Source organism: Prosopis cineraria, unplaced genomic scaffold (genome assembly GCF_029017545.1).
Source record: "Prosopis cineraria cultivar Desert tree isolate PC_DT_omini unplaced genomic scaffold, ASM2901754v1 PC2, whole genome shotgun sequence".
Lineage (NCBI taxonomy): Eukaryota > Viridiplantae > Streptophyta > Magnoliopsida > Fabales > Fabaceae > Prosopis > Prosopis cineraria.
Window position 1 is genome coordinate 16,096,257 of NW_026555333.1, and position 20,689 is coordinate 16,116,945.

General features: G+C 32.4%; 2 protein-coding genes, 1 long non-coding RNA gene and 1 pseudogene across 10 annotated transcripts; 2 read left to right on the plus strand and 2 right to left on the minus strand.

The window, feature by feature from the left end:
• Positions 1-1,618, minus strand: part of LOC129302567 (transmembrane 9 superfamily member 2-like) — a 5,087-nt pseudogene extending 3,469 nt beyond the window's left edge.
• Positions 1,619-4,032: 2,414 nt separating this feature from the next.
• Positions 4,033-11,048, plus strand: LOC129302444 (pre-mRNA splicing factor SR-like 1). 8 transcript variants are annotated; one of them, XR_008591280.1, is made up of 6 exons: positions 4,088-4,250; positions 4,831-5,143; positions 6,557-6,637; positions 8,118-8,206; positions 8,802-8,873; positions 9,967-10,030. XR_008591280.1 is itself a non-coding variant. In XM_054941340.1 (6 exons), exons 3-6 carry the CDS (start codon positions 4,856-4,858, stop codon positions 10,795-10,797), a joined length of 1,272 nt encoding a protein of 423 aa, XP_054797315.1. In that variant the 5' UTR covers positions 4,107-4,250; positions 4,567-4,607; positions 4,831-4,855; the 3' UTR covers positions 10,798-11,048. The 8 variants fall into 8 exon arrangements, 7 of the variants coding, with proteins under 7 accessions (XP_054797313.1, XP_054797314.1, XP_054797318.1 ...); XM_054941340.1 differs by lacking the exon at positions 8,118-8,206 and adding an exon at positions 4,567-4,607 and having other exon boundaries at positions 4,107-4,250; positions 9,967-11,048; XM_054941341.1 differs by lacking the exon at positions 8,118-8,206 and adding an exon at positions 4,567-4,607 and having other exon boundaries at positions 4,134-4,152; positions 9,967-11,048.
• Positions 11,049-11,262: 214 nt separating this feature from the next.
• Positions 11,263-15,797, minus strand: LOC129302443 (transmembrane 9 superfamily member 2-like). Its single transcript, XM_054941336.1, has 7 exons — positions 15,649-15,797; positions 14,661-14,701; positions 14,013-14,586; positions 13,791-13,928; positions 13,530-13,686; positions 12,535-13,016; positions 11,263-11,817 (listed from the first exon to the last, which is right to left on the minus strand). The coding sequence occupies exons 1-7, from the start codon at positions 15,795-15,797 to the stop codon at positions 11,598-11,600; spliced, it is 1,761 nt and encodes a 586-aa protein (XP_054797311.1). The 3' UTR covers positions 11,263-11,597.
• Positions 15,798-18,423: 2,626 nt separating this feature from the next.
• On the plus strand, positions 18,424-20,251 carry LOC129301767 (uncharacterized). The gene is made up of 3 exons (XR_008591089.1): positions 18,424-18,584; positions 19,248-19,313; positions 19,863-20,251. It is a non-coding gene; the product is annotated as an uncharacterized LOC129301767 (long non-coding RNA).
• Positions 20,252-20,689: the final 438 nt, after the last annotated feature.

Genomic DNA, 20,689 nt, shown 5'->3' on the forward strand with positions numbered 1-20,689 from the left:
TAATTTCAGAACATGTTAGGTACACATATATAATGTAAAATAAGAAGTTTATTTTGAAATTTAAAAAAAATTGCATATACTTAAAAATAATAACTACTATTAAAACAAAAAGAATCACTTTCCTTTGTTCTTATCAAACAAATGTATAATGAGTTCTCCATAAAATGTGGCACTTGAATAATTTTTTAGATTGTTACATGTAATTAAGTCATTTTTAAAAAATTGTTTCATATGTAAAATTTTAAATCATTGATTTGTTGAACATCCTATTAAAAATCATTTAAAGCTAAACTTCAATAATTATTCATAATAAAATCAATACCACACAAATAAATAACTAACATGTCATAGGAATAGTGTTTGGAAACATTTGAAAAGAGGACAGAGCACCCTAAAACTGTACTTATTCAAATATTATGTGAAAATATTAAGCAAATTGAGTAATTAGTTAATAAAAAATTGTTATGAAAGATTTCAAAGAAATCCTCTTAAAAATTTAAATTGCATGGACAGAACGGTTTATGTCTTTTGTTTGCTTTTTTTTAGCCAAAAAAAAAGTCATTTTATTGATATTTAGGGGGAAAAGTTAACACTTACTAATAGAAGACTAAAAAAGAAAAACCAAAAAGTAATAAGCCTTTAAGAGAAAGTTGTTCATTTTTCAACATCAAATCAAGTGATTTTAGAGCTACACAAGTTGCTACAATGTTCTCTCTCTTTTTTATTAGTTGTGGTAAAATAAAATGCTAACTTCAATTATTCTTATATACCAAATATCTTTACTTCTTGTTTGTCCGGCCTGTACTTTGGAGTCATACTTCATGATGTTATGTGCACCATTTCTTCTTAGTCAACTTATTCATCAAAATAAGTAAATATACAATTAAAGAAAACCAAACTCAACAACCTCGTCAAAATTAATAACAAAAAGGACATTATGTGGGGCTTTACATAACATTGAAACAAAAAATACTTATTTGAGTGGCTCTGTTTTTGGTATTTAGTAGAGAACAAACTAAGACAAAACTGTAAGTTAAAAACTAAAATATAACATGAAAATATATGAAAGAATCAATATGTCCCTCAATTACTTAAATTTCAGCACAAACACAAGCATAAGGCAGGATAGATTCATGCTTTCTCCTCACTCCATGTCCAGAGGATTTTGGTTTGAAGAGGGACGTGTTGGAAATTACAATACAATTATCCATGTTCCTTAACATCTCTACTTTTTAGATTTAACTGACCCAGAAAAAGAATACATGATAAATAAATCAAAACCAAAAGTATGCAGTTTATCTTCATTTATGTATGTGTAGTAAACATGATGGTATCACAAGTAAACTCAGTAAGTGGTATATTGCTACAGATAAAGCGTTTTCCAAATAATTACTCAAATCTATCTACTTGGTAGTAATCCTGGAACTCACCCTGGGATTTAAAATTAAACAAAGAAGGAAGTGGGCGACCATTAGGAAGAAGTTCATCAAAGAAGCGATGAATGCAAGCCTCTAACTGCAGTATCATAAAATAGTGAGTACAAATAGTATAACAAAAATATTCTTTATCCATGATCACCACAATGAAAAAGACCAACGTTAAACTTACAGCAGTGCATCGTAAATTAGGAGATTGTGTGTTTGTCCCTGATACTCTATTGAAAGTCACTCGAAGAGCAAGGGTTTGCTGGTGAGGAAAAAAATCAGAGGGAGTGATAAAAGATGGAGTCTCTTGCAAGGAGTGAAAAGTCGGAGCGATAAATCAGCAACCGATGGTAGGTGGTGGTGGGGAGAAGTCGGAGCAGTCCTGTCGACAATAGAAAGAGGTAGAAAAAGGATGGGCGCACAAAGTAATGGACATTGGACAACAAAAGGGAGAGGAAGAAAACGTATAGGATTGGAAAAGCTGATGAGTATATAGAGGAAGAAAACGTACAGATTTGAAAAAAAAAAAAAAAAAAAAAGAGATGACCATGTGCCTCATTAGTCGGTTCAAAGCCATACGCCAGGATAAGCTAAAACTATTCATTGCTACAGGTTTTTGAGTCTGGAGCTGGCACGGTTTATGGCTTGGTTAGAGGAGTATTAGGAGATATATTGACTATAATATTAGAATTGCTAAATATTATTTTATTTAATTTTTTTATGAAAAATATAATAAAATTTTTTTAAAATGTAAAAATGATAATTTAATTCCTCAAAAAATTATAATTTTTTTTAAAGTTTTTAGAGACTTTTTCATCATTAATAAATTTATATAAATTATTAAATTATCCTTGTTGAAATTAAATAATTCACAATTTTTTTATATTCATAATTTTGCTTTTTAAATTCACAACGATACAACAACAAATCACAATTTTTTATGTTAGATTTCTTATTTACTATTGAATTATTATGAATATAAGAATGAAAGTTATGAATATAAAAAGAAAAGTTGTGAATCATTTATTTTTAAAAAAGATAATTTGGTAATTTATATAAATTCATGGATTAATGAATAAATAAGACTCTGAATTATTGCTTGAAAATTGCTCTAAATCTTAAACTCTTAAAATATACAAAATAAATCCTAAACTTTTAAATTCATAACAAAATAAACATTGATCGTTAATTTTTTAACACCGTTACTATTCACATAAGTACTATTCAAGATTTATTTTTTTACGAATTTAACCCTGACTGTTACAGTATCCACGTGGATAATAACGGTGTTAAAAAAGTTAGTGGTCAGGGTTTATTTTATTATGAATTTAAAAGTTTAGGGTTTATTTTATTTATTTTAAGAGTTTAGAGTTCAAGGTGATTTTCGAGCAAGAGTTCAAGTTTCTATTCACTCATTAACTATAAATTCATTAATGATAGAAAAGTTTCTAGAGACTTCAGGAGAATTATGATATTTTAAGAGACCAAATTATCATTTAAATATTTTAGAGGGATTTTATTGTCATTTTTTTTTTTTTTTATTTTTGAGTCAATTTTAATTTTTGTCTTAAAAAATTAAAATTTTTTCAAGCAATGGAATATTATGATGCACTTTTAGGTTGGTTAGAATATTAGCATTGCGAGAAGAAAAATAAAAAAAAGAGATCATTACATCCAAGTTTCACACATAAATATTAATTACTGCAAGGTGTAGTAACAACTAAACTTAAAAGATTGACAACACAATGTAATTCTCTCTAAAAAAATGAAAATATAAGAAATAACCTCTCATGTTTATTGTTCCTTAATATTTTTAAAGAAAGTTCAAAACGAATAATTATTACAATATTAAAACTTCACTTGGGAGTGCAAAATGGGAAGGGTTTATGAGTGCTAATTGAAGATTGAAGTGAAAGTTAATTTTATTTCATGATTAATAAAAATATTTAAGTATTTATATTAAGTTCATTCAAGTTTGGGTTTAACTCAAATTTCTTTTAACTTGTTTAAGAGGTTTGAATAAGCTTGAAGTAAAAGAAATTTTAATACTTTCAAATCCAAACCTAATACTTTTCAAATTTATTTGGGTTGATTTATCAAGCATGACATGAATTATTGATTTTAATATAGCTATGAACATGAAGAATGAGATAACAAGTATTAATTAAGGAGATTGAATTTAGTAAAAAAAAACTAATTCTCACATCATGACAAATTTAAATTTTTATTAAATGAGATATCATGTTTGAATAGAATAATAGAATTAAGAAAATACTCCATCCATTAAAAAATGTAAATGTATTTTTAAAAGTTGAAGATTAAAATTAAAAAATAGAAAGTGTTTTTAACCTTTTAATATGTAATCATTATTTTTTTTAAAGTACTTTTAATGAATAAATTATTTTATATTTATTTTAAGATAAAGTACTTTATTAAATAATAATAAATATAAAAAATAAAATTAATTTAAAAATAAATAATTTATAATTAATTTATTGTAGGATAAAATTTAATTAAAAATATTTTTATATTTTTTAGAAGAAAGAGTTCTAGATTATATTATAATAATCGAGATAATGATAAATTCAGTCAAATATATCTGACCTGTCGTATTTGGAGCTTGGACCTGAATGACCGGGTTGGCTTTTTACGTCTAGTTTACTGCCTGGCCCCAATTGCCCGTCGTCCTGATCTCCTCTCTCCCTCAGCTAAGCTTCATCAGCGTCAGGTTGCTGTTTTCGGGCTTTTAGAGACCCCAAGGTCAGGGTTTAGCTTCAGCTCTCACCTATCCGTTTTGAATTAATTGCTACTTGCTAGTCCCTCTTGGTGGGTACTCTGATCCTTATAGATTTCCTGCAACTTTATTGACGCGTTTTTATGTGCTTTCTACGCTAATTTACACATTCCCTTTCTGGATTTTGAAAACCCTAAGCTCAATTTTTCATCCAATTGCGAGTTTTCATTGAATTATTATTGTTGCAATTTTAAATTTAAATTATTCTGTTAATTCTAGGGTTCTTCAAAAATCTCTGACTTCCTACCTTCCATTTAGTCTCTGATTCATTATAATTTATTTATTTCCCTCCCCTGAATAATTCGTCGTCCAATTTAACGTATATACTTATTTATGATTCATCCATAGATTGTCGCTAAAAAGTGATGACCTTTGGGCAAGGATTTAAGGTTTGTGCCACCCTCCTTGTTGGTATCCTTGCTCCGTAAATGACTTTTTATACTTTCCTCCATGCTTCATTTGGTTACTCTTGCGTTTTGGTCAACATTATAGTCTTTCCTTCAGCTGTCATTCTTGTTCAAAATTTCAGTTTATTTGTCATTTTGCTGTAGCAATGGGACTCTGACACTCCATATCATTGCTGTAAGTTGATATTATTTAATTTAATTGTAGGGCACATTACCTTTCATAATTCATCATGGAGATTCAGAATTGTGGCAGGCCAATTGATTCTTTGTTAGAGAAAGTTCTTTGTATGAATATTCTGTCCTCTGATTACTTCAAGGAGCTCTACCGATTAAAAACATACCATGAAGTCATTGACGAGATTTACAATCAAGTTGATCATGTGGAGCCATGGATGACAGGGAATTGTCGTGGTCCTTCTACTTCCTTCTGTCTTCTTTACAAATTTTTTACCATGAAGCTCACTGTCAAGCAAATGCATGGGCTGTTGAAACACCCCGATTCTCCTTACATAAGAGCGGTATGTGGAGGTCCTTGGAAATTTATATTGGGCTTTTCTGGTGTATTTTATTAACATACTGAAACTTTGTCTTGTCATATTTGAGGTGCATGCGTGTGATTTATCTGTTTCTGTGGTTGCAGCTTATATTTCTTCATGTATCCCGATAAATGAACACAAATTATAAAGTTAATTTCTTTCCTTGTAATGTATGTTTGGTGTTGCAGAAAAGGGGATTTATGATTATATATTTGAAGGAACAAAACAAAGAAGATTTATGTTGTTACTATTGTTTGTTCTCTGTATAGAACGGGTGCATTGCAATTCATTCATATGCTTCGCATAACTAAAGATTGGGTGCATTTTTCCTCTTTATTTTATAACTTTAGACTGTATGTTGATTTTGTTTGCAATAGTTGGAAAATACACGCAATTCCTGGCTTGATGCGTCCCCATTTTCATGGTGAATGTGATAGAGATTTATACTTTTTAACATTTAAGGATCATTTTCTCACCTCAGTTTCTCTTTCTATCACTGTCCATGGTTGTGGTGAAATAACATTCTGGGACTAAATCATTTTAAGAGTACATATTATATTTACATAAAAATACCTGACACAAAATCCTTACGTTTGGTAATTGCTGCTAGAAAACAGTCACCTCCCCTCTGTTTTAAGTTTCTATCAAAAGCAAGATAGGATGCTGACATTATCTGTTTCATAGTTTTGAATCCAAAGATTCCCCTTATGAGTGAGCAATTGGAATATATAAATATTAGGACAGTGGGAAGACAAGGGAGGGTATGCATCCATCTTGAAGTGATTTCTTGAATAACTGGAAAATATGGATATTTATGCATACTTTGCTGAAAAAGTAAATTCAAGTGTGGAATTGATGCTGTCAATCTTTCTATTAGTAGACAGGAGTATGTGCAATTTTTGAAACAAAAAGGTTGAAGGTTGTGATTTTGTTATGCCTTAAGGTAATTCTTTCTTATAGTTAAATTTTGTCATGAGTTTGGGCCAATTTTTGTTTGGTCAGCTTTTGGCCTTTTGTGTTGTTCTTCATCTTATGGGCCTGAGTGGATAGCTTGGCTATTCTTCTCAGATTTTGGTGTACTCTTTTTACCGTGTTTAATGAAATTTGGCCACTGCCTCCTTACTTGATATTGTCATTGTGGCCGGACTGTTGAAGTTGAACTGCATTAATATTCATCTTATATGCCCTTTCTCTGGATCTCAATTTCTCTTGGCATCTAAAGTTCAAAATGATGAAGCTGTTTTCTGTAATGCATATATATAATTGGCTTTTTTTTTTCTTTTTTCTTTTGGTGTTCTATAATCCGTATGTGTGATATTCATGGTCATGGTGTATACAATGTTTCATCCTGAATTGGAGTGTGTATGCTGTGTAATTCTCTGGATATATTTGCAGGTTGGATTTCTCTACTTAAGATATTTTGCTGATCCTAAGACATTGTGGAACTGGTTTGAGCCATATGTCAAAGATGAAGAGGTATGAGAGTACTCACTTGTGATCTTTGGTTTCTTGTAGCTCTGGAAATCTCTATTTCTGTGATATTAATTGAGGTTTTGTGTGATTGTTTTGTGGAATGAGTCTACTTTGACTTTAGTTTTTCTTGTATACTTGGTGTTCATATTTGCTCCTTCTATAGGTATTTTTTTTTTAATTATGTATTTTGTTGACTCCTCTCTCTTATTATATGTTGATGCTCAACCTATAGCAACGGTGATAGGAGCAGAGGATGTAATTTTGTCTGATTTCCTGAATTTCTGTGGGTAGGCCTTTTAATTTATGGTTTTTTTGTCACCTAGGAGAGTGGGGTACCAGAGGTTATAGAGATGGTGTTTGTGTATGCCTCAAAACAACTAATTTTAATAGCACATTACATGTATGAATAGCTAGTGTTTTAGGACAGTTTCGTGCAGTAAAGGTGCAATATGGCTTCAAATGTCTGTAATGAGTAACTAAATATGTTGGGATCTCAGAACCATTTTTTGTTGAATATGTAAGAGTTTTGAAGAGGATCATTGTGGATTTCAGGTTTTTTATTAAAAGGCATTGATCTTGAAATTGAAGGGTATGATGTTTTGAAGGAATAAGCGGATGGTGGAGTTGGGTGGTGACTTAGGGATCTCTCCCTTTCTTTGTTTGAAATAAGCAGTGTTAGTCAGTGTGCCCTTTGATTCTCATGTAAAAGTTACTGCTTTTGTTCATAAATCTGGAGGTGTGACACTTGTCTGGGATTGAGTTTTTTGTTGTCCTGAATTCCACAAAGAATGGGCTTATAATAGTTACTCATCACTCTTTGATGGTTGGTGGTTGTTGAGGCTTAGAATTACATTAAATTTACTGAGTCTGCTATTTTTTATTGATGCTACACGAAGAAAAGTATCTGGGAGGGACATGATGGAGTGTGGACCTATGATAAAAGAGTCACATGGTTGTATTAATAAGGGGTTTCTCTTTTTTAACTAATTGTTGGAAGACAGCCAGGCATTGAGGAGGGAAGACCAAACTGGCAATCTCTGTTTTTCTTCAAAATATAAGATCTATCAAGCATGTGAGGAGTAGGTAGTAAGAGTTGATATCATAGTAAGTAGTAGGCCCTAAAGAAGTAATCGGATAATATGAATACCTTTATGCTTGATTTCTCATGGGAGAGAGTGCAAAACGTGCATTAATCTTGTACACAGATAAAAATATTGTCTAAGCATGTCACCCAAGTGGTTATAAATAAAAACATGTAGAACAAAAGCTGACAATACGAAAAAAATAAAGAGAATGGAGATCAGATATATTATGATAACAGGATATTCAAATAACTGACATCACCAAGCAGAATCTTAATTCTGGTGCTAGCTTGTGCCTTGGGCTGATTTCCAGGTAGTCAATAGAATAGAAGGATGGATGCCTAGTTTGCAATAAAGGCTTCCATTAATCAATAATTTTCCATTTCTTGATTGTCCAGCAGGGTTGGAAGAGTTCTGTCTTGTGCTTTTGCTGGGGTTTGTGGCCCTACAGTTCAGTTTGGTAGAAGGTTGTTTTGATATGAATTGTCAGGTAAAGCAGCATTATGTGGAATCTTGAGTGTAGTACTTTACCTTATACTTCTTCATTCAGTATTCTTCTTTTTGAGCGATATATTTAGCACGAGAACTACTCAATCCATTTACCCCAAAAAAAGGGGAAAAAAGACCACTTAATTCATTGCAAATGATGCGGCATCTTGGTGGAATGTTCTTCCAATTTGGTGCTGCTTATTAATGTGATTCTACTCCCCAAACAGATAATACAATTCATTGTAAATGATGTGGCACTTAGATGGTAATGACTGTTCTCTCCATGTGTGCTGCCCATTAGATGTGGCCTCTGATCATAAAATTGCATTAGTAGATCTTTGCGTCTAAGTGTACAATATGCAGTTCTTTATGGGAAGTTAAAGTTTTACATAAAATATGATGTTATGGCTATGTTGTGGTGATTCCATTGTTTCCACTTGTCATACTTTTCTGTTCGTACTTAACTGCTTTGATTCAAATTAAATAATGCATTTTGGGTTTCTATTGTTATCTCATTTTGGAGAATAAATGGTAAAATTGCTTCTGTATGTCATATGCATATCGTTCTTCATATCAAGTTTGATTCTATATTTCAGGAATTTTCTCCAGGATCTAATGGACGAATGACCACAATGGGTGTATATATCCGTGATTTACTTCTTGGACAGGTCAGTTACAACTAAATCTATCACACTCTTTTACCTGGGTATGCTTCTTAGTTTCTCTGTTTCTAGCACATGCTTTCTTCGTGCTCGTAGAATTAAACCATCAAATGGCATATGCAACGCTTACCCTGAATACGTAATGATATTGGTCAATGTAGTGTCACACAGTAGCAAGGTAAAATTTCATGTGACTCAACTATTAACTAGTTAAACTGAGATTTCTGTCTTCAGAACTCTCCTTCCCGTTACCAGATGCATCACAACATTACAAATGGAGATTCATGTCTTATCATCAGATATTTGGGGTTACAATTCTGTGAGGTGCTTTCAGTATCTTCGATGCTTACAAATGGGAATATAATTCATTGACAGCTGATATCTACTGATCTACTCCTCTAGAGTTGTCTTAAGAAAGAACATGTACGAGAGCCTGGTTGTTCACTAATATCATAAAGCTTGCTTTTTATGCAATGATGAATTCTAAGGAGTTCAAATGCTTCTAGTATGTTGCAGTCTCTGATTACTGCCATAAATGCGATTTTTAAAGGGAATTTCTGTATCCAGTGCTTGTTATTGATCATCATGTGTAATTATGATGCTAACAACAATGTTTTTGTCCCATCTGTCTAGCTACAGTCTTTCCATTTCACGAGTTCTTGTGGAAGCGCAGAACTTCAAAAAAGGGGCATATTGTGTCTGGCACAGCTCATACACCTGTACTAAACACAATATGATATTAATACAGCGACCTAAGTTATGTATGAACGACTAAAATTTTGTGGTGGTGTTTTGCCTTTGAGTCCATGCTTCCTAAGTTTAGACTTCTTGCACGGTTAACATTTCTTATGTGTTAAAACGTTAACCGCTTACTTTTCATGAAAAAACAAAGTTTTAAATGCTTACTATCTCCTTTTAGTTGGTTTTTATTTTTGTGTTTGCTTGATTTTTATTTTTCATGGTTTTGGGCTTTTTTGTTTGCTTGTCACTTAATGTGCTCCAATTTATCCTTATTGACTGGCTTAACCTAATTTTTTGGGACCACGCTTCAATACCACATCATTTCCACTCTTGAGGAAATTCTGCTTTTGTGGTGCAGTATTACTTCGACACCCTGTTTCCACGTATCCCCGTTCCTGTACTGAGGCAAGTTGTGGCTAATCTTGAGAAGCTGAAGCTTCCCACCACACATTCTGGTTCAACAGGGGAATCCACCCGTCGTGGTTCTGATGATACTGCCCGCCGGCCACCTTCTGTGAAAGCATCCCTTTCGGTCTCATTTGGTCAGCGTGCTCCACATCGTGCCTCAACTAGGGACTCATCACCAATTCGCCGCACTGTATCTCACCATGAAAGAAATGGCAGTGATGATCCACGGAGATCTCCAAGAAGAAGCAGTCACATCCAGAGCCGTGAATATTCTGACAAGGATTGGGACCGAGAAAGGGAAACGTCAGGAGATCAGTCCCGAGCCAGGGACAGGGATCGAAATCATTACAGGGGCAGGGACAGGGACCGTAAATCAGAGAAGGGCAGAGACAGAGACTTCGAGAGAGATCGTGAAACATACAGGGACAGGGACAGGGATTCGGAAAGAGATAGAAGAGATAGGGAAAGAGATCGAGAGCATAATTATGATCATGATAAGAGGTCCAGGTATACAGAGAGAGGACACAATGATAGGAGGCACTATCGTAGTAGGAGCAGGAGTCCAAGTAGAAGCAGAAGTCAAAGCTTGCAAAATGGTGCTCCTCAGTTTGAATCTGGGAGTAAGGAGAAGCCATCTACATCAGCCAATCTGGCTAAGCTTAAGGATATCTATGGTGATATGAACAATGGTAAAGCAGATGCCAACATGGAAAGAGTTCGTAGGAGGGTTAATGATGACGAAGAGGTTATTAGACTTGGTGGTTCTACTTGGAAGTATTGAATTGAATGATTTCATTGTTGAATGTTGGATGACCTGGCTTCTCTGAACTGGACGGACTGAATCTCTCTTTCGGTTCCTGCCTCGACGAAAATTATATATTCAGAAATTCAATCTAATCTATCTATATCTACATTATTACAGTGAGATAATGTATACTAGAATTTTATTTATGAATTTTCTGATACATAACACTTTATGCTTTGCTGGCAGAAAGCTTTCTTTGGAGTCTGAGACTAACATGCTTTCATTTATCGCCTGGTCAAGTTTAGCTACCTGGTCATGTTGCCTCCGAATTGAACACTTTTTTTTTTTTTTATAAATGATACGACTTGTACTTTATATTGATTTCTCCGACGGCTATTGAAGGATTAATGTTGCTGTCGGTAACTTGACTTGTCGACTGTTCTTGGGTCGAGCCAGTTTTATGCAATGTGTGTGGGTTTCCAATCGAAAGGTAAACTATGGATGGAAAAGTGGGCTTTTCACCTGTGGACGAACGGAGTATTGCCAGATTTTTTCCTTCATATCGTCAAAATTCTATTGAACTATTCAATCTGGTCCCACCGTTAGACTGGCTTTCTTTCTTCTTCTTCTTCTTTTTTGTACATTACTATTGGACTTTCTTATTCTGAAGTGCTACTTCGATGAACTTGGGTTTTACGCTCTATGTACCTCACTCCAATATCATGGACCTATTGAATTACAAGAAAACAGCGATACACTGTGCTGGCCTCCCAAAAACAATATACAAGAATTCATTCTTGCCTGGTGCTGATCTGATGGTTCCAATTAGCCTTCGATTATTCACACTTGATGGATCGATATATGTGACGGACAAGGATTAAAGAAGCTCGGAAACCAATAGCTCCAAGCATGAGGAAGAAACCATAGCAAATGCAAGCCATGTAGCCAAAGAAGAAAGACGTTTGCATAAAGCCTGACATATCTGATCTTGCATGATAGAAATAAAAGCAGTAACCATATATGAAGAAGCCGATTGATCCACCATAAAGGAAAGACCTAAGGTTCATGTCAAATACACAGTAGTTAGTCTCCCTCAAAATTGAAGAAATAAGAGCAGGAAAAGAAAAGGCTCAAGTAGAATTTTTTACTACTGCCCAAATAGAAAAGTTATACTGAAGCAATATAGCATTTTATTTTGAGGATATAAAATGGGTAATCCTAATTTTAGTGCTACATCATCATTACCATCATCTTAAATTATTTGTATTTTCCTTTATTTCTAAAGAAAATGATACTTTGGCATGGGTCATCTTAAGATATAAGTGATATTATGCTTATAATGGTAATATGTGACAGATATACATATCAATTTTAAATTTTAAATTTTAAATTTGGACAACCATCTGCTTTTTTCATAAAGACATAGTAAGAGATATTATCTTGCATGCAAATTATGCATCAACAAATCGTTCTTTACATTAGTTCAAAACACTACTCTCGTTTATCAAACTTTTATCTCACCTATCAAAGAGGCGTCAAGAGATTTATGTTTCATTTCATTATGATTATTCCATCTCAGCAAAGTTTCAGCTAGCACTCCATGGAACTTGGAGTGTCAATGAGCACTTCAATTTAGAAGTTCAACGTTCAAGTTATACTGGAAGTAGGAATGGTACAGTTTTAACTTCTAAAGAATATAGTTAACCTCAGTTTGTAGCATATATTCAATGAATGAAGAAAGAGCGAGATTATTCAGTGTGGCAGGACGCGTACCTCCACCACCATTCATGGTCCTCGACTGCAAGCTGCAAGTATGTCAATGCGACGGTGCTGAAAGCGGTAACAATCAAGAGAATGAGCACAATAATCAAAATGCTGTATATGGTGTAAATCTGGTGACCCCATAAGCCAGCGAATATGTCGTAGAGTTCAATGAAAGTAGCACTGAAAGACACACAACCAGCTAAAGCCATTTGAGCAAGGGCTCTACGGTACCAAGGTAGCCGGGGGATCTCCCTCGGATACTTAGAGGTGCGACAAGGAGCTTGAAATTCTGATCTGCTATTCTTGCCAGCAATCCCACCCAATACTAGCAAAGGTGTGGTCACAAGAGTCCATATGAGGAAAATAACAACAATAGTTCCAAATGGTAGTGCTGCAGTAGAGTTATAGGCAAGTGCAACAGTGTTCAGGAAGCAGAACGTCAAAAACAAAGGTCCAGATAATAGGCTTCCAGTCAATATCAAAGTCTTCACCTGGCAAACCATATCATCAGTTAGCATACTTCGTTAAAGTTCTTACTTTATGTATTATAGTTTCATTTCTTTGAAAGAATGGGACAGATGAGGGAAGAAACTGAAACAACAGCCAAATATTGTATTGTTAGAGTTTCTACCGTAAAGAAACTAACTGCTAGAATGAGAAACTAATTTTTATTATCCATGAAATCTAAGCTATTTGATTCACGCGGAGAATAATGTACATATGTCTTAAACTTCGCAAACAACCAAGCCTGTCTGCTTTTGAAAGAATTCGGAGTCAACATTTAGTTTCTGGTTTGGCACGGAGAGGAAGGGGCCAACAGATCGCAAAATTATACCACTAGAAGGCGATTTCAGCATGCAATTTCAAATCGAGAGAAATTGAGTCAGGAAGCAGCGTGATTCTTACGTAAGTTACATGAATGAGAATCGAATGAAGGTTAGTGGTATACGAAACATTTTAGGTTGGAGCACCAATAACATGTTGTCTTAGGAACAGAAATGTACCCAGTTCTTCCCTTCAATCATACAATAGAAGGAGACTGCCGAGTAGCCTGCAACCGCAGACGTTAGCGCGTATATTGTAATAAGTGCAGTAAACAGAGCGCCCCTGTTGTATGGATAGAACATGCCGACTAGTGCAAGTACAAGGGCGAAGATTGCACTGAAATCAGTAGCAAAGATTGCTAGTTATGAAGAGAGATGAACAACACTACACAAGAACAATAAACTCCTTTTAAAGAGAAGCTGCTTCAAAGGGATACTTACAGAGTAAATAGCTGTGTGCCAGTTCCAAGCACTGCTGCAAACAAGGACTTGTATCTTGGGTACCTGAACACATCACTCCGAATGTATTTCCAACCACTCTTTTCTTGTTCATCATCGGCCTCCTCATTATCAGTAAATCTATCATGTTTGAAATTGTGGGTATAATAAGAACAGAAAGTTTTAAGGCTTGAAAAGAGATTAGTCAGTGGAAATGATTCTTACTTAACAAAATCATTCTTAAGTTTACGCCTAAGAATTGTAGCAAGAAGTCCACAAGTAAAACATGAATGAATAATCGTAAACCAATGGATTTCCAAGTGATGTTGCAGCAAGGATGTTCGTGAGTATTTCTCCAACCGCTTCTCAAATGGAGTGTCAGCTTCAGTCCATACGACGGAATATGAGAAGTCTATGTCTACTGCCTTATCCTCTGGCAAGTCCGCAAGTACAGTTGGATCATTTTGAACGACAATATCAATGACGCGATCCTCATTGTATAGGATCTCAAACTTGATATGCCTAAAAAGGAGAACTGTAGGCCCAGTTCGATCATCTTCAGCTTCGCTTTCAAATCTTCCAATGGAACTCCAAATGGGCAAGTCATCCAAGTACATTTGAAAAAAATAATTCCTCAAAACAGCAGTTCTGAATTTGGTAACCTCTTCTCTTGTGAGCCTTTTTGAGCAGATAATCTCGGGTTCTCTATCAATTAAGAAGTTGATTTTATACGGAGCAGCAACTAGTCGATCTCCATTCAAAACTTCACCAAATGTTTCTTTCTTTTCTTCCACTTCAACTGTAACCCACAATAAACAATTACATAGTACTAAAACAGAGAACTGAGAATAGGAATTATACCAACAAACTGACCTGGTGAACAAAAGGGAAGGTCATAATATCGGTATGTTTCACTGTAACACAAAAACAAAGGGAAGCACAAGAATTATCAAACTCGTACTATTGTGAACAGGCTATAAAAATCATTTCTTCGATGCCAAAGTTTGCTAACCGTAATTCAAACAAGTTGACTCAACTGTTATATTCGAACCCATCCAATTCATTTTGGACTTGGATATCCTGTTCGTAACAGTTTGAGTCACCATGAAGGCCAACTGTTTGACTTCACATTTTTATACATAGAGATACATATAGTAAGAACAATCTCAAAAAGCAAAAACAAAAAACAAAAAATTGACCTTCATCATATAAAAGAGAGGAAAAAAAACTGAGGCGATATGGAACATAACTTGATCGTCACTATAATTCTAATTGCATTTGAAAAAAAAATCATTCAGAAGGTCAGACCAATTGAATCACATTGGGTTCTTTCTAAATTATTTCAAGTACACACTGCCCACTGTTTTTAAAAATAAAGCAAGAAAAACACGGAAGCTACATTTGCGCTCCGTTAGTATACTTTGAGTTTTTGCAGTTGAATACAAAGTATGCGATTTGCATAAGATGAAATTAGAGCTTCGAAATCCTGCTTGTTTCGTCCTTAGCTACCTTGCAGGCCGCAGCATCCATTCCAGTCATCAGTCAAACATCTAGCAAGCTTTTAGTTGTTTTAATAGGTAAACTAATTAAAAAAACAAATCAGAATGCTAGAAATAAACTCAGCAAAAGATGACGCGAAGTGAGAGTCAATATCACCGATGGCTGACAGTAGCAAGATACTCAAATTTTAGAAGATAGCGATCGGAAAGAATCTCACATTCTTGAACCTTGGATGAATAATAGCAAAGACAATATTTCCTTAGAAATAGGATCGATTTGAAAGGTTTTTTCCCACAAAGAAACGAAATCTTGAATGAGAGAGGTGGAACTGGAGAATGAAGGGTAAATGGAACCTCGTTACCTAGGATTGTGGAACGGTCCCACCTTGTTGGCGTAAAAAGGAACGGAATCTCCTGTTTTGAAGCGATGATAAAAAACGTCGGACTTTGCGAGGCTCAGGAAGCAGAGGACGATAATGACGGCAAGCAAAGACGCCATTGACTTGCCCATATTTGCAGACAGAGACAGAGAGAGAAGAAAGTGGTGTTGAGCGCGCCAAATATATATGCATGAAAATGGTGGTGAACACTGAACAGAACAGAACAGAATCCCCTCACGCCATCTTTCACTCAAAATAAAAATAAAAATAAAAATAAAAATTTAATTCACAATTTTAATACTTTTTTTTGGATAAACTTAATACATTTTTTTTCCTTGTAAGGGAGGAAAATTTGCCAGTAAATGTATATAATATTCTTTTTCTTTAGAGAGAAATTCATACATCTAATAGTCTTAAAAGAGATATAAAATTCTCTTATCGAAAAAAAGAGATAAAATAAAAAAAGGGTGTAAATATAAAATTTTAAGGCATGTTTTCTTTAAATATAAAAATGCATAAATAGAGCAGATTTACTTTGGCAGGTGTGTGTTTAATATAATATTATTAATGAAATCTGATTAAATAATAGGGGTATATATATATATAAACTTGAAAAATATTAAGAAAGTAAAAGTTAATAATAGAAATGTGAGGCTTAACTGTATAAAAAGTTAAAGCTTTTAATAAATAAATAAGAAGTTAAACCTTGTTTAGTTATTTCTTTCAAAGAAAATATCTTCCCTCCCCACATATCATCAACCAAATTACCTACCTCTTAGATTCAGCAATCAGCATGCATGTTTGATATATACTTCATGTTTCTATGGAAAAAAAACAATAAAAAATATTTTATTTTACATTTTATTTATTTTGAAAATATTATTAACTATAAATTATATATATATTTAATCATATTTTCAGAATCCAAATTTAATACAATACGACAACATTAGTTTGCGTTGGCAGCTGGAAAATAATCCAATTCCATTCATTTTGTCCAAAGAAGTTAAAATGATTTACCATGTTCTCTCTGATTTTATTTACAAATTATTTTTAATATATTTTATTAAAATTAAAAAATTTTTAAACTTTATTGACATGATCTTAAAATTTAACAAACTTTCATCTTTACTCTTAATAAATATTCTTAAATATCATTATTTATATTTTATTCAAAGTATTTAATAAGTATGAAAAGGTAAAGAAAATATTAAAAATTGATAAACATCTTGTAAATAGAATTAATTTTTTTTTCTCTCTCTCTATTTTATAAATATTAAAAATTAATAAATGCCTTATAATTAAAATTAAAGTAGGATTTGACAAAGTACATTATTGTGGTAACCAATGGTTGAAATAAATTCATTTATGTTGAGATTACTTTGGTTCCTTTGACTCCTCTTCACCAATCATTTCATTACTCAATATTCTCTCTCTTATTCTGATGGTCCATTATAGTAATTTTCCTTTGTTGGGAGTTGTTTTCATGATTCAAGCTCTTGGAAGGTTAACTCAAAAAGTACGTACAAGCAAGAGTATGAACATTGTTGAAAATTATTGTTATTATTTTATTTATGTAAATATAAAGTTCAATCATTTGTAAATCATGTGCTCAAAATTACAATTATAGCTGTCAATTAATAAAAACGGTCCCAAATAATATTATATACTTGTGAATGATTTTTAAAATGAAATTGGCTTTTATGAAGGTTTAAATTTTGAAATTTTCTATTTTTTTAAAAAAATTTCTAGTCTTTTTAATATTAGCTTTAACCTTGTCTTTTTGTTTTTTTGAAAACATTATAATTTATGGCTCAACTCCATATGTTGGCTCAAAGATGGTTCAACTCCAACCCCACCCAAGCCAACTATGAAAACAATTTTTAAGTGCAAATCAAACTGTACAATGGAACTGTTAAATGAGTATTGGACGGGCTCTTAAGGGCTAACCCATAATTACTTTTATCCTCAAATCAACACTTTTCTCAAATCCTTAAAATTTTTAATTATGATAATACATGTATTAATTACAAAGTAGCTTAATTAAATATTTAAAAGATAATAATAGGATAAACTGGTCCATTGATCGAAAAAAATCTTATGCTTAAAAAATATAAACTAAATTTTTAAAAATGCATTGATATATAAAGAATTTATTATTAATATATTAAGGATTTATCATTAAAAAATTACAAAGAGTTTATCATTGATATACAATAATATATCATTAATAAATATAATAAATCAACTACAGTGTAAATGGTTGTATAACATGTTATATCTGCGAAAGCCTCAAAATAATAATAAGCTTTGAAATATAATTAAAATAATACAAACCTCAAAACATAATATAAACCATACCAAGTGAAAATTGTCTGTAACATCCTGATTTTTATATAATAAAGAAATTGTGGAATTTAGGTTTTGAAAAAAAAATGATAATAATAGGAATTTATATTATTTAAGGTTATTTAGAAATAATATTATGATTAGGTATTTAATTATGAATTTAAAAATTTAAATTTAAAACCACATAAGCAATATTTAGTTAAGATATAATACATAAATAATTTTTATGTGTGTGTTAAAAAAAAACAGAGAGGGTAGAAGGAACAAAAAAAGGGGGGGATGGAAGGTTGTTGTTTCTAAGTCCCACATTAGTTAGATGAGGGAAGAGAAGAGGTGCCTTCATGTATAAAAAGGAGGGGGTGTGTGCATTAGGAAGCATGAGAGGCTAAGATGCAATTTAGAGAAAATTACAACTTTTGGCCCAAAGGTTTGAATAATTAAATTCAAACCTATAATTTTTTTTAATATAATTTTGGGACTCACAATCCCATTTTTATATTATTTTTCTCTCTTCCTCTCACGTTGCTCGGCGTTTTCTCGCAAGGGAGGATTATTTTCTTTTTCTTCAGGTATGTTCTAACTTTCCTGTTTAGATTAGCATTTAAAAATTTATTTAATTACAAAATTAATTTTATAGTTATTTTCTAAATAATATTAGCTTTCTAGTGATATGATTATTTTGTAGGATAGAGTAAATATTTTGATTAGAATTTTTTTATAGGATAGTTAATCTGATGATATGATAGATTAAAATATAGGTTAAAACTCTTAGAGATATAATAAATATTATAGAATATTTTCTTGAGGTTGAAACTCATGTTTAAGAATTTTTGAGTTAAAATCTAGATCTATATGGTTGAATTTATGTGGAATCTGAGATGTAGGGATAAACCTCTGATTATTAAATATTTATTTAAGTATGAATAAGTATTTTTGAGGTTATAGAAAGGTGATTTGAGGTTTCAGGATAATTCTAAAATTTTTAATTTATTTTTGAACGAATTTTTAGAATATAGAATGATGAAATTGTGATACTAGAAGTGATTTGAGGATAAAAAAAATAGTTTATTAGGGTACGAGAATTTTAGAAAAGAATTTAGAAAGTTAAATGAGGCATAAATCTTAAATTAGTATTAATATGGATTATAGATCTAAGACTTTCTAATTCTTTAAATTAGAGTTATTTATTTTAATGTAAAATTAATATATAGTATTGTGAAATAATTATGTAGATTATATTGACAAAGATAGTGGTGAAAAAGGAGTTGTGAAGGGGAACTTGTTATTCAAGACACAAGGTAACCATTATTAATGTGTTGTGATGGGTGTGTTTGTGAATGGTTATGTGTTGTTTTATTGTTTGGAAAAATTATGAATTTATTGAAAATAAATATTGTATATACTTGTTTGAAATTATTGCCAAGTGGGTTAAAAATTTATTTTTATTTATCATAATGAGATATTATTGTTCGGATATATTCCTGTTCGGATATTTGAATGATGCATGACTTGTCAGGGTATTTTAATGTATGGTGTTAATGGGAATTTCTGTTCGGTTAATTATTACCACGTGGTAAGCCCTCATTGGACCCAATGAGTGGCGTGTCGCTTGGTCCAACTCACCTTTGGCCGGGTGATTTGGCGTCCGAGCATGGTGAAAGGAGGAGATAAGGTGCAGTCATGCAATTAAATACTTGTTCGGTTTGTTTGAAAATATTGTTTGGTTAAATGTTTTGTGTGCCCACTTAGCAATCGCATGATTAGTTACATCCGCATGCATCATTACATATTAATTTTTGGTTATTGGGACTTTTAAGTCTCATTCCTCGTGGTTAATATTTTTACAGGAGCGAATCCGGCCGAGAAAGCACCAGAGGTGTAATTATGGTGTATGAGACACCATCTTTTACGTTGCCTCTTATTTTGGATTATACAATGTATCTTGTGCCAACTTAGGACATATCTTGTCTATGGAGCATGTAAACTCTAATCCTTTTTATTAAATGCATTTATATGTCCAAGAAGATTATGTCTGTCCCTTTTGATTCATGACCTAATTTAAATAACATGCTATGAGGATCATGTCTGTCCCTCATGGTTCTAATTGCTTTTTGAGATATTTTAAGACCTGTGGTATATTGTCTTGGATGTATCATGGTAGAAATTTTTCTACCATGATAAGGGTATGATAAGGGTTCAATGAAAAAAAAATGATTTCTTGAATTAATAATTTGCGAAAAATCGGTTTGTAAATTTGAGGGTGTTACATTGTCTATTATCCAAAATATAAATATTCTTTAATCCTTAATATTATAATTCAAAAATAAAACATTCAACGGTAGTGCTATGCTAAGTTTTCAACCACCTCACCAACTTTATATTTGTTACCTATAATAAATATTTAACAAATTGTGTTATTCTCATATACTAGTTTAAAAATGTATATAAATTATATAAATAATAAGAGTTTTTACAAATATAACCTATGTTATGATACCGAATCAAGCAAACAACTCAACATTTATTATATTTTTAGTATGGCTAATTTATTATATTTGTCGATAATATACCATTGTATATTAATAATAAATCTTTTGTAAATTTTTAATGATAAATTTCTTATATATTAATGATAATCTCCTTGTATATCCATGTGAATTCATCATACTCCAAA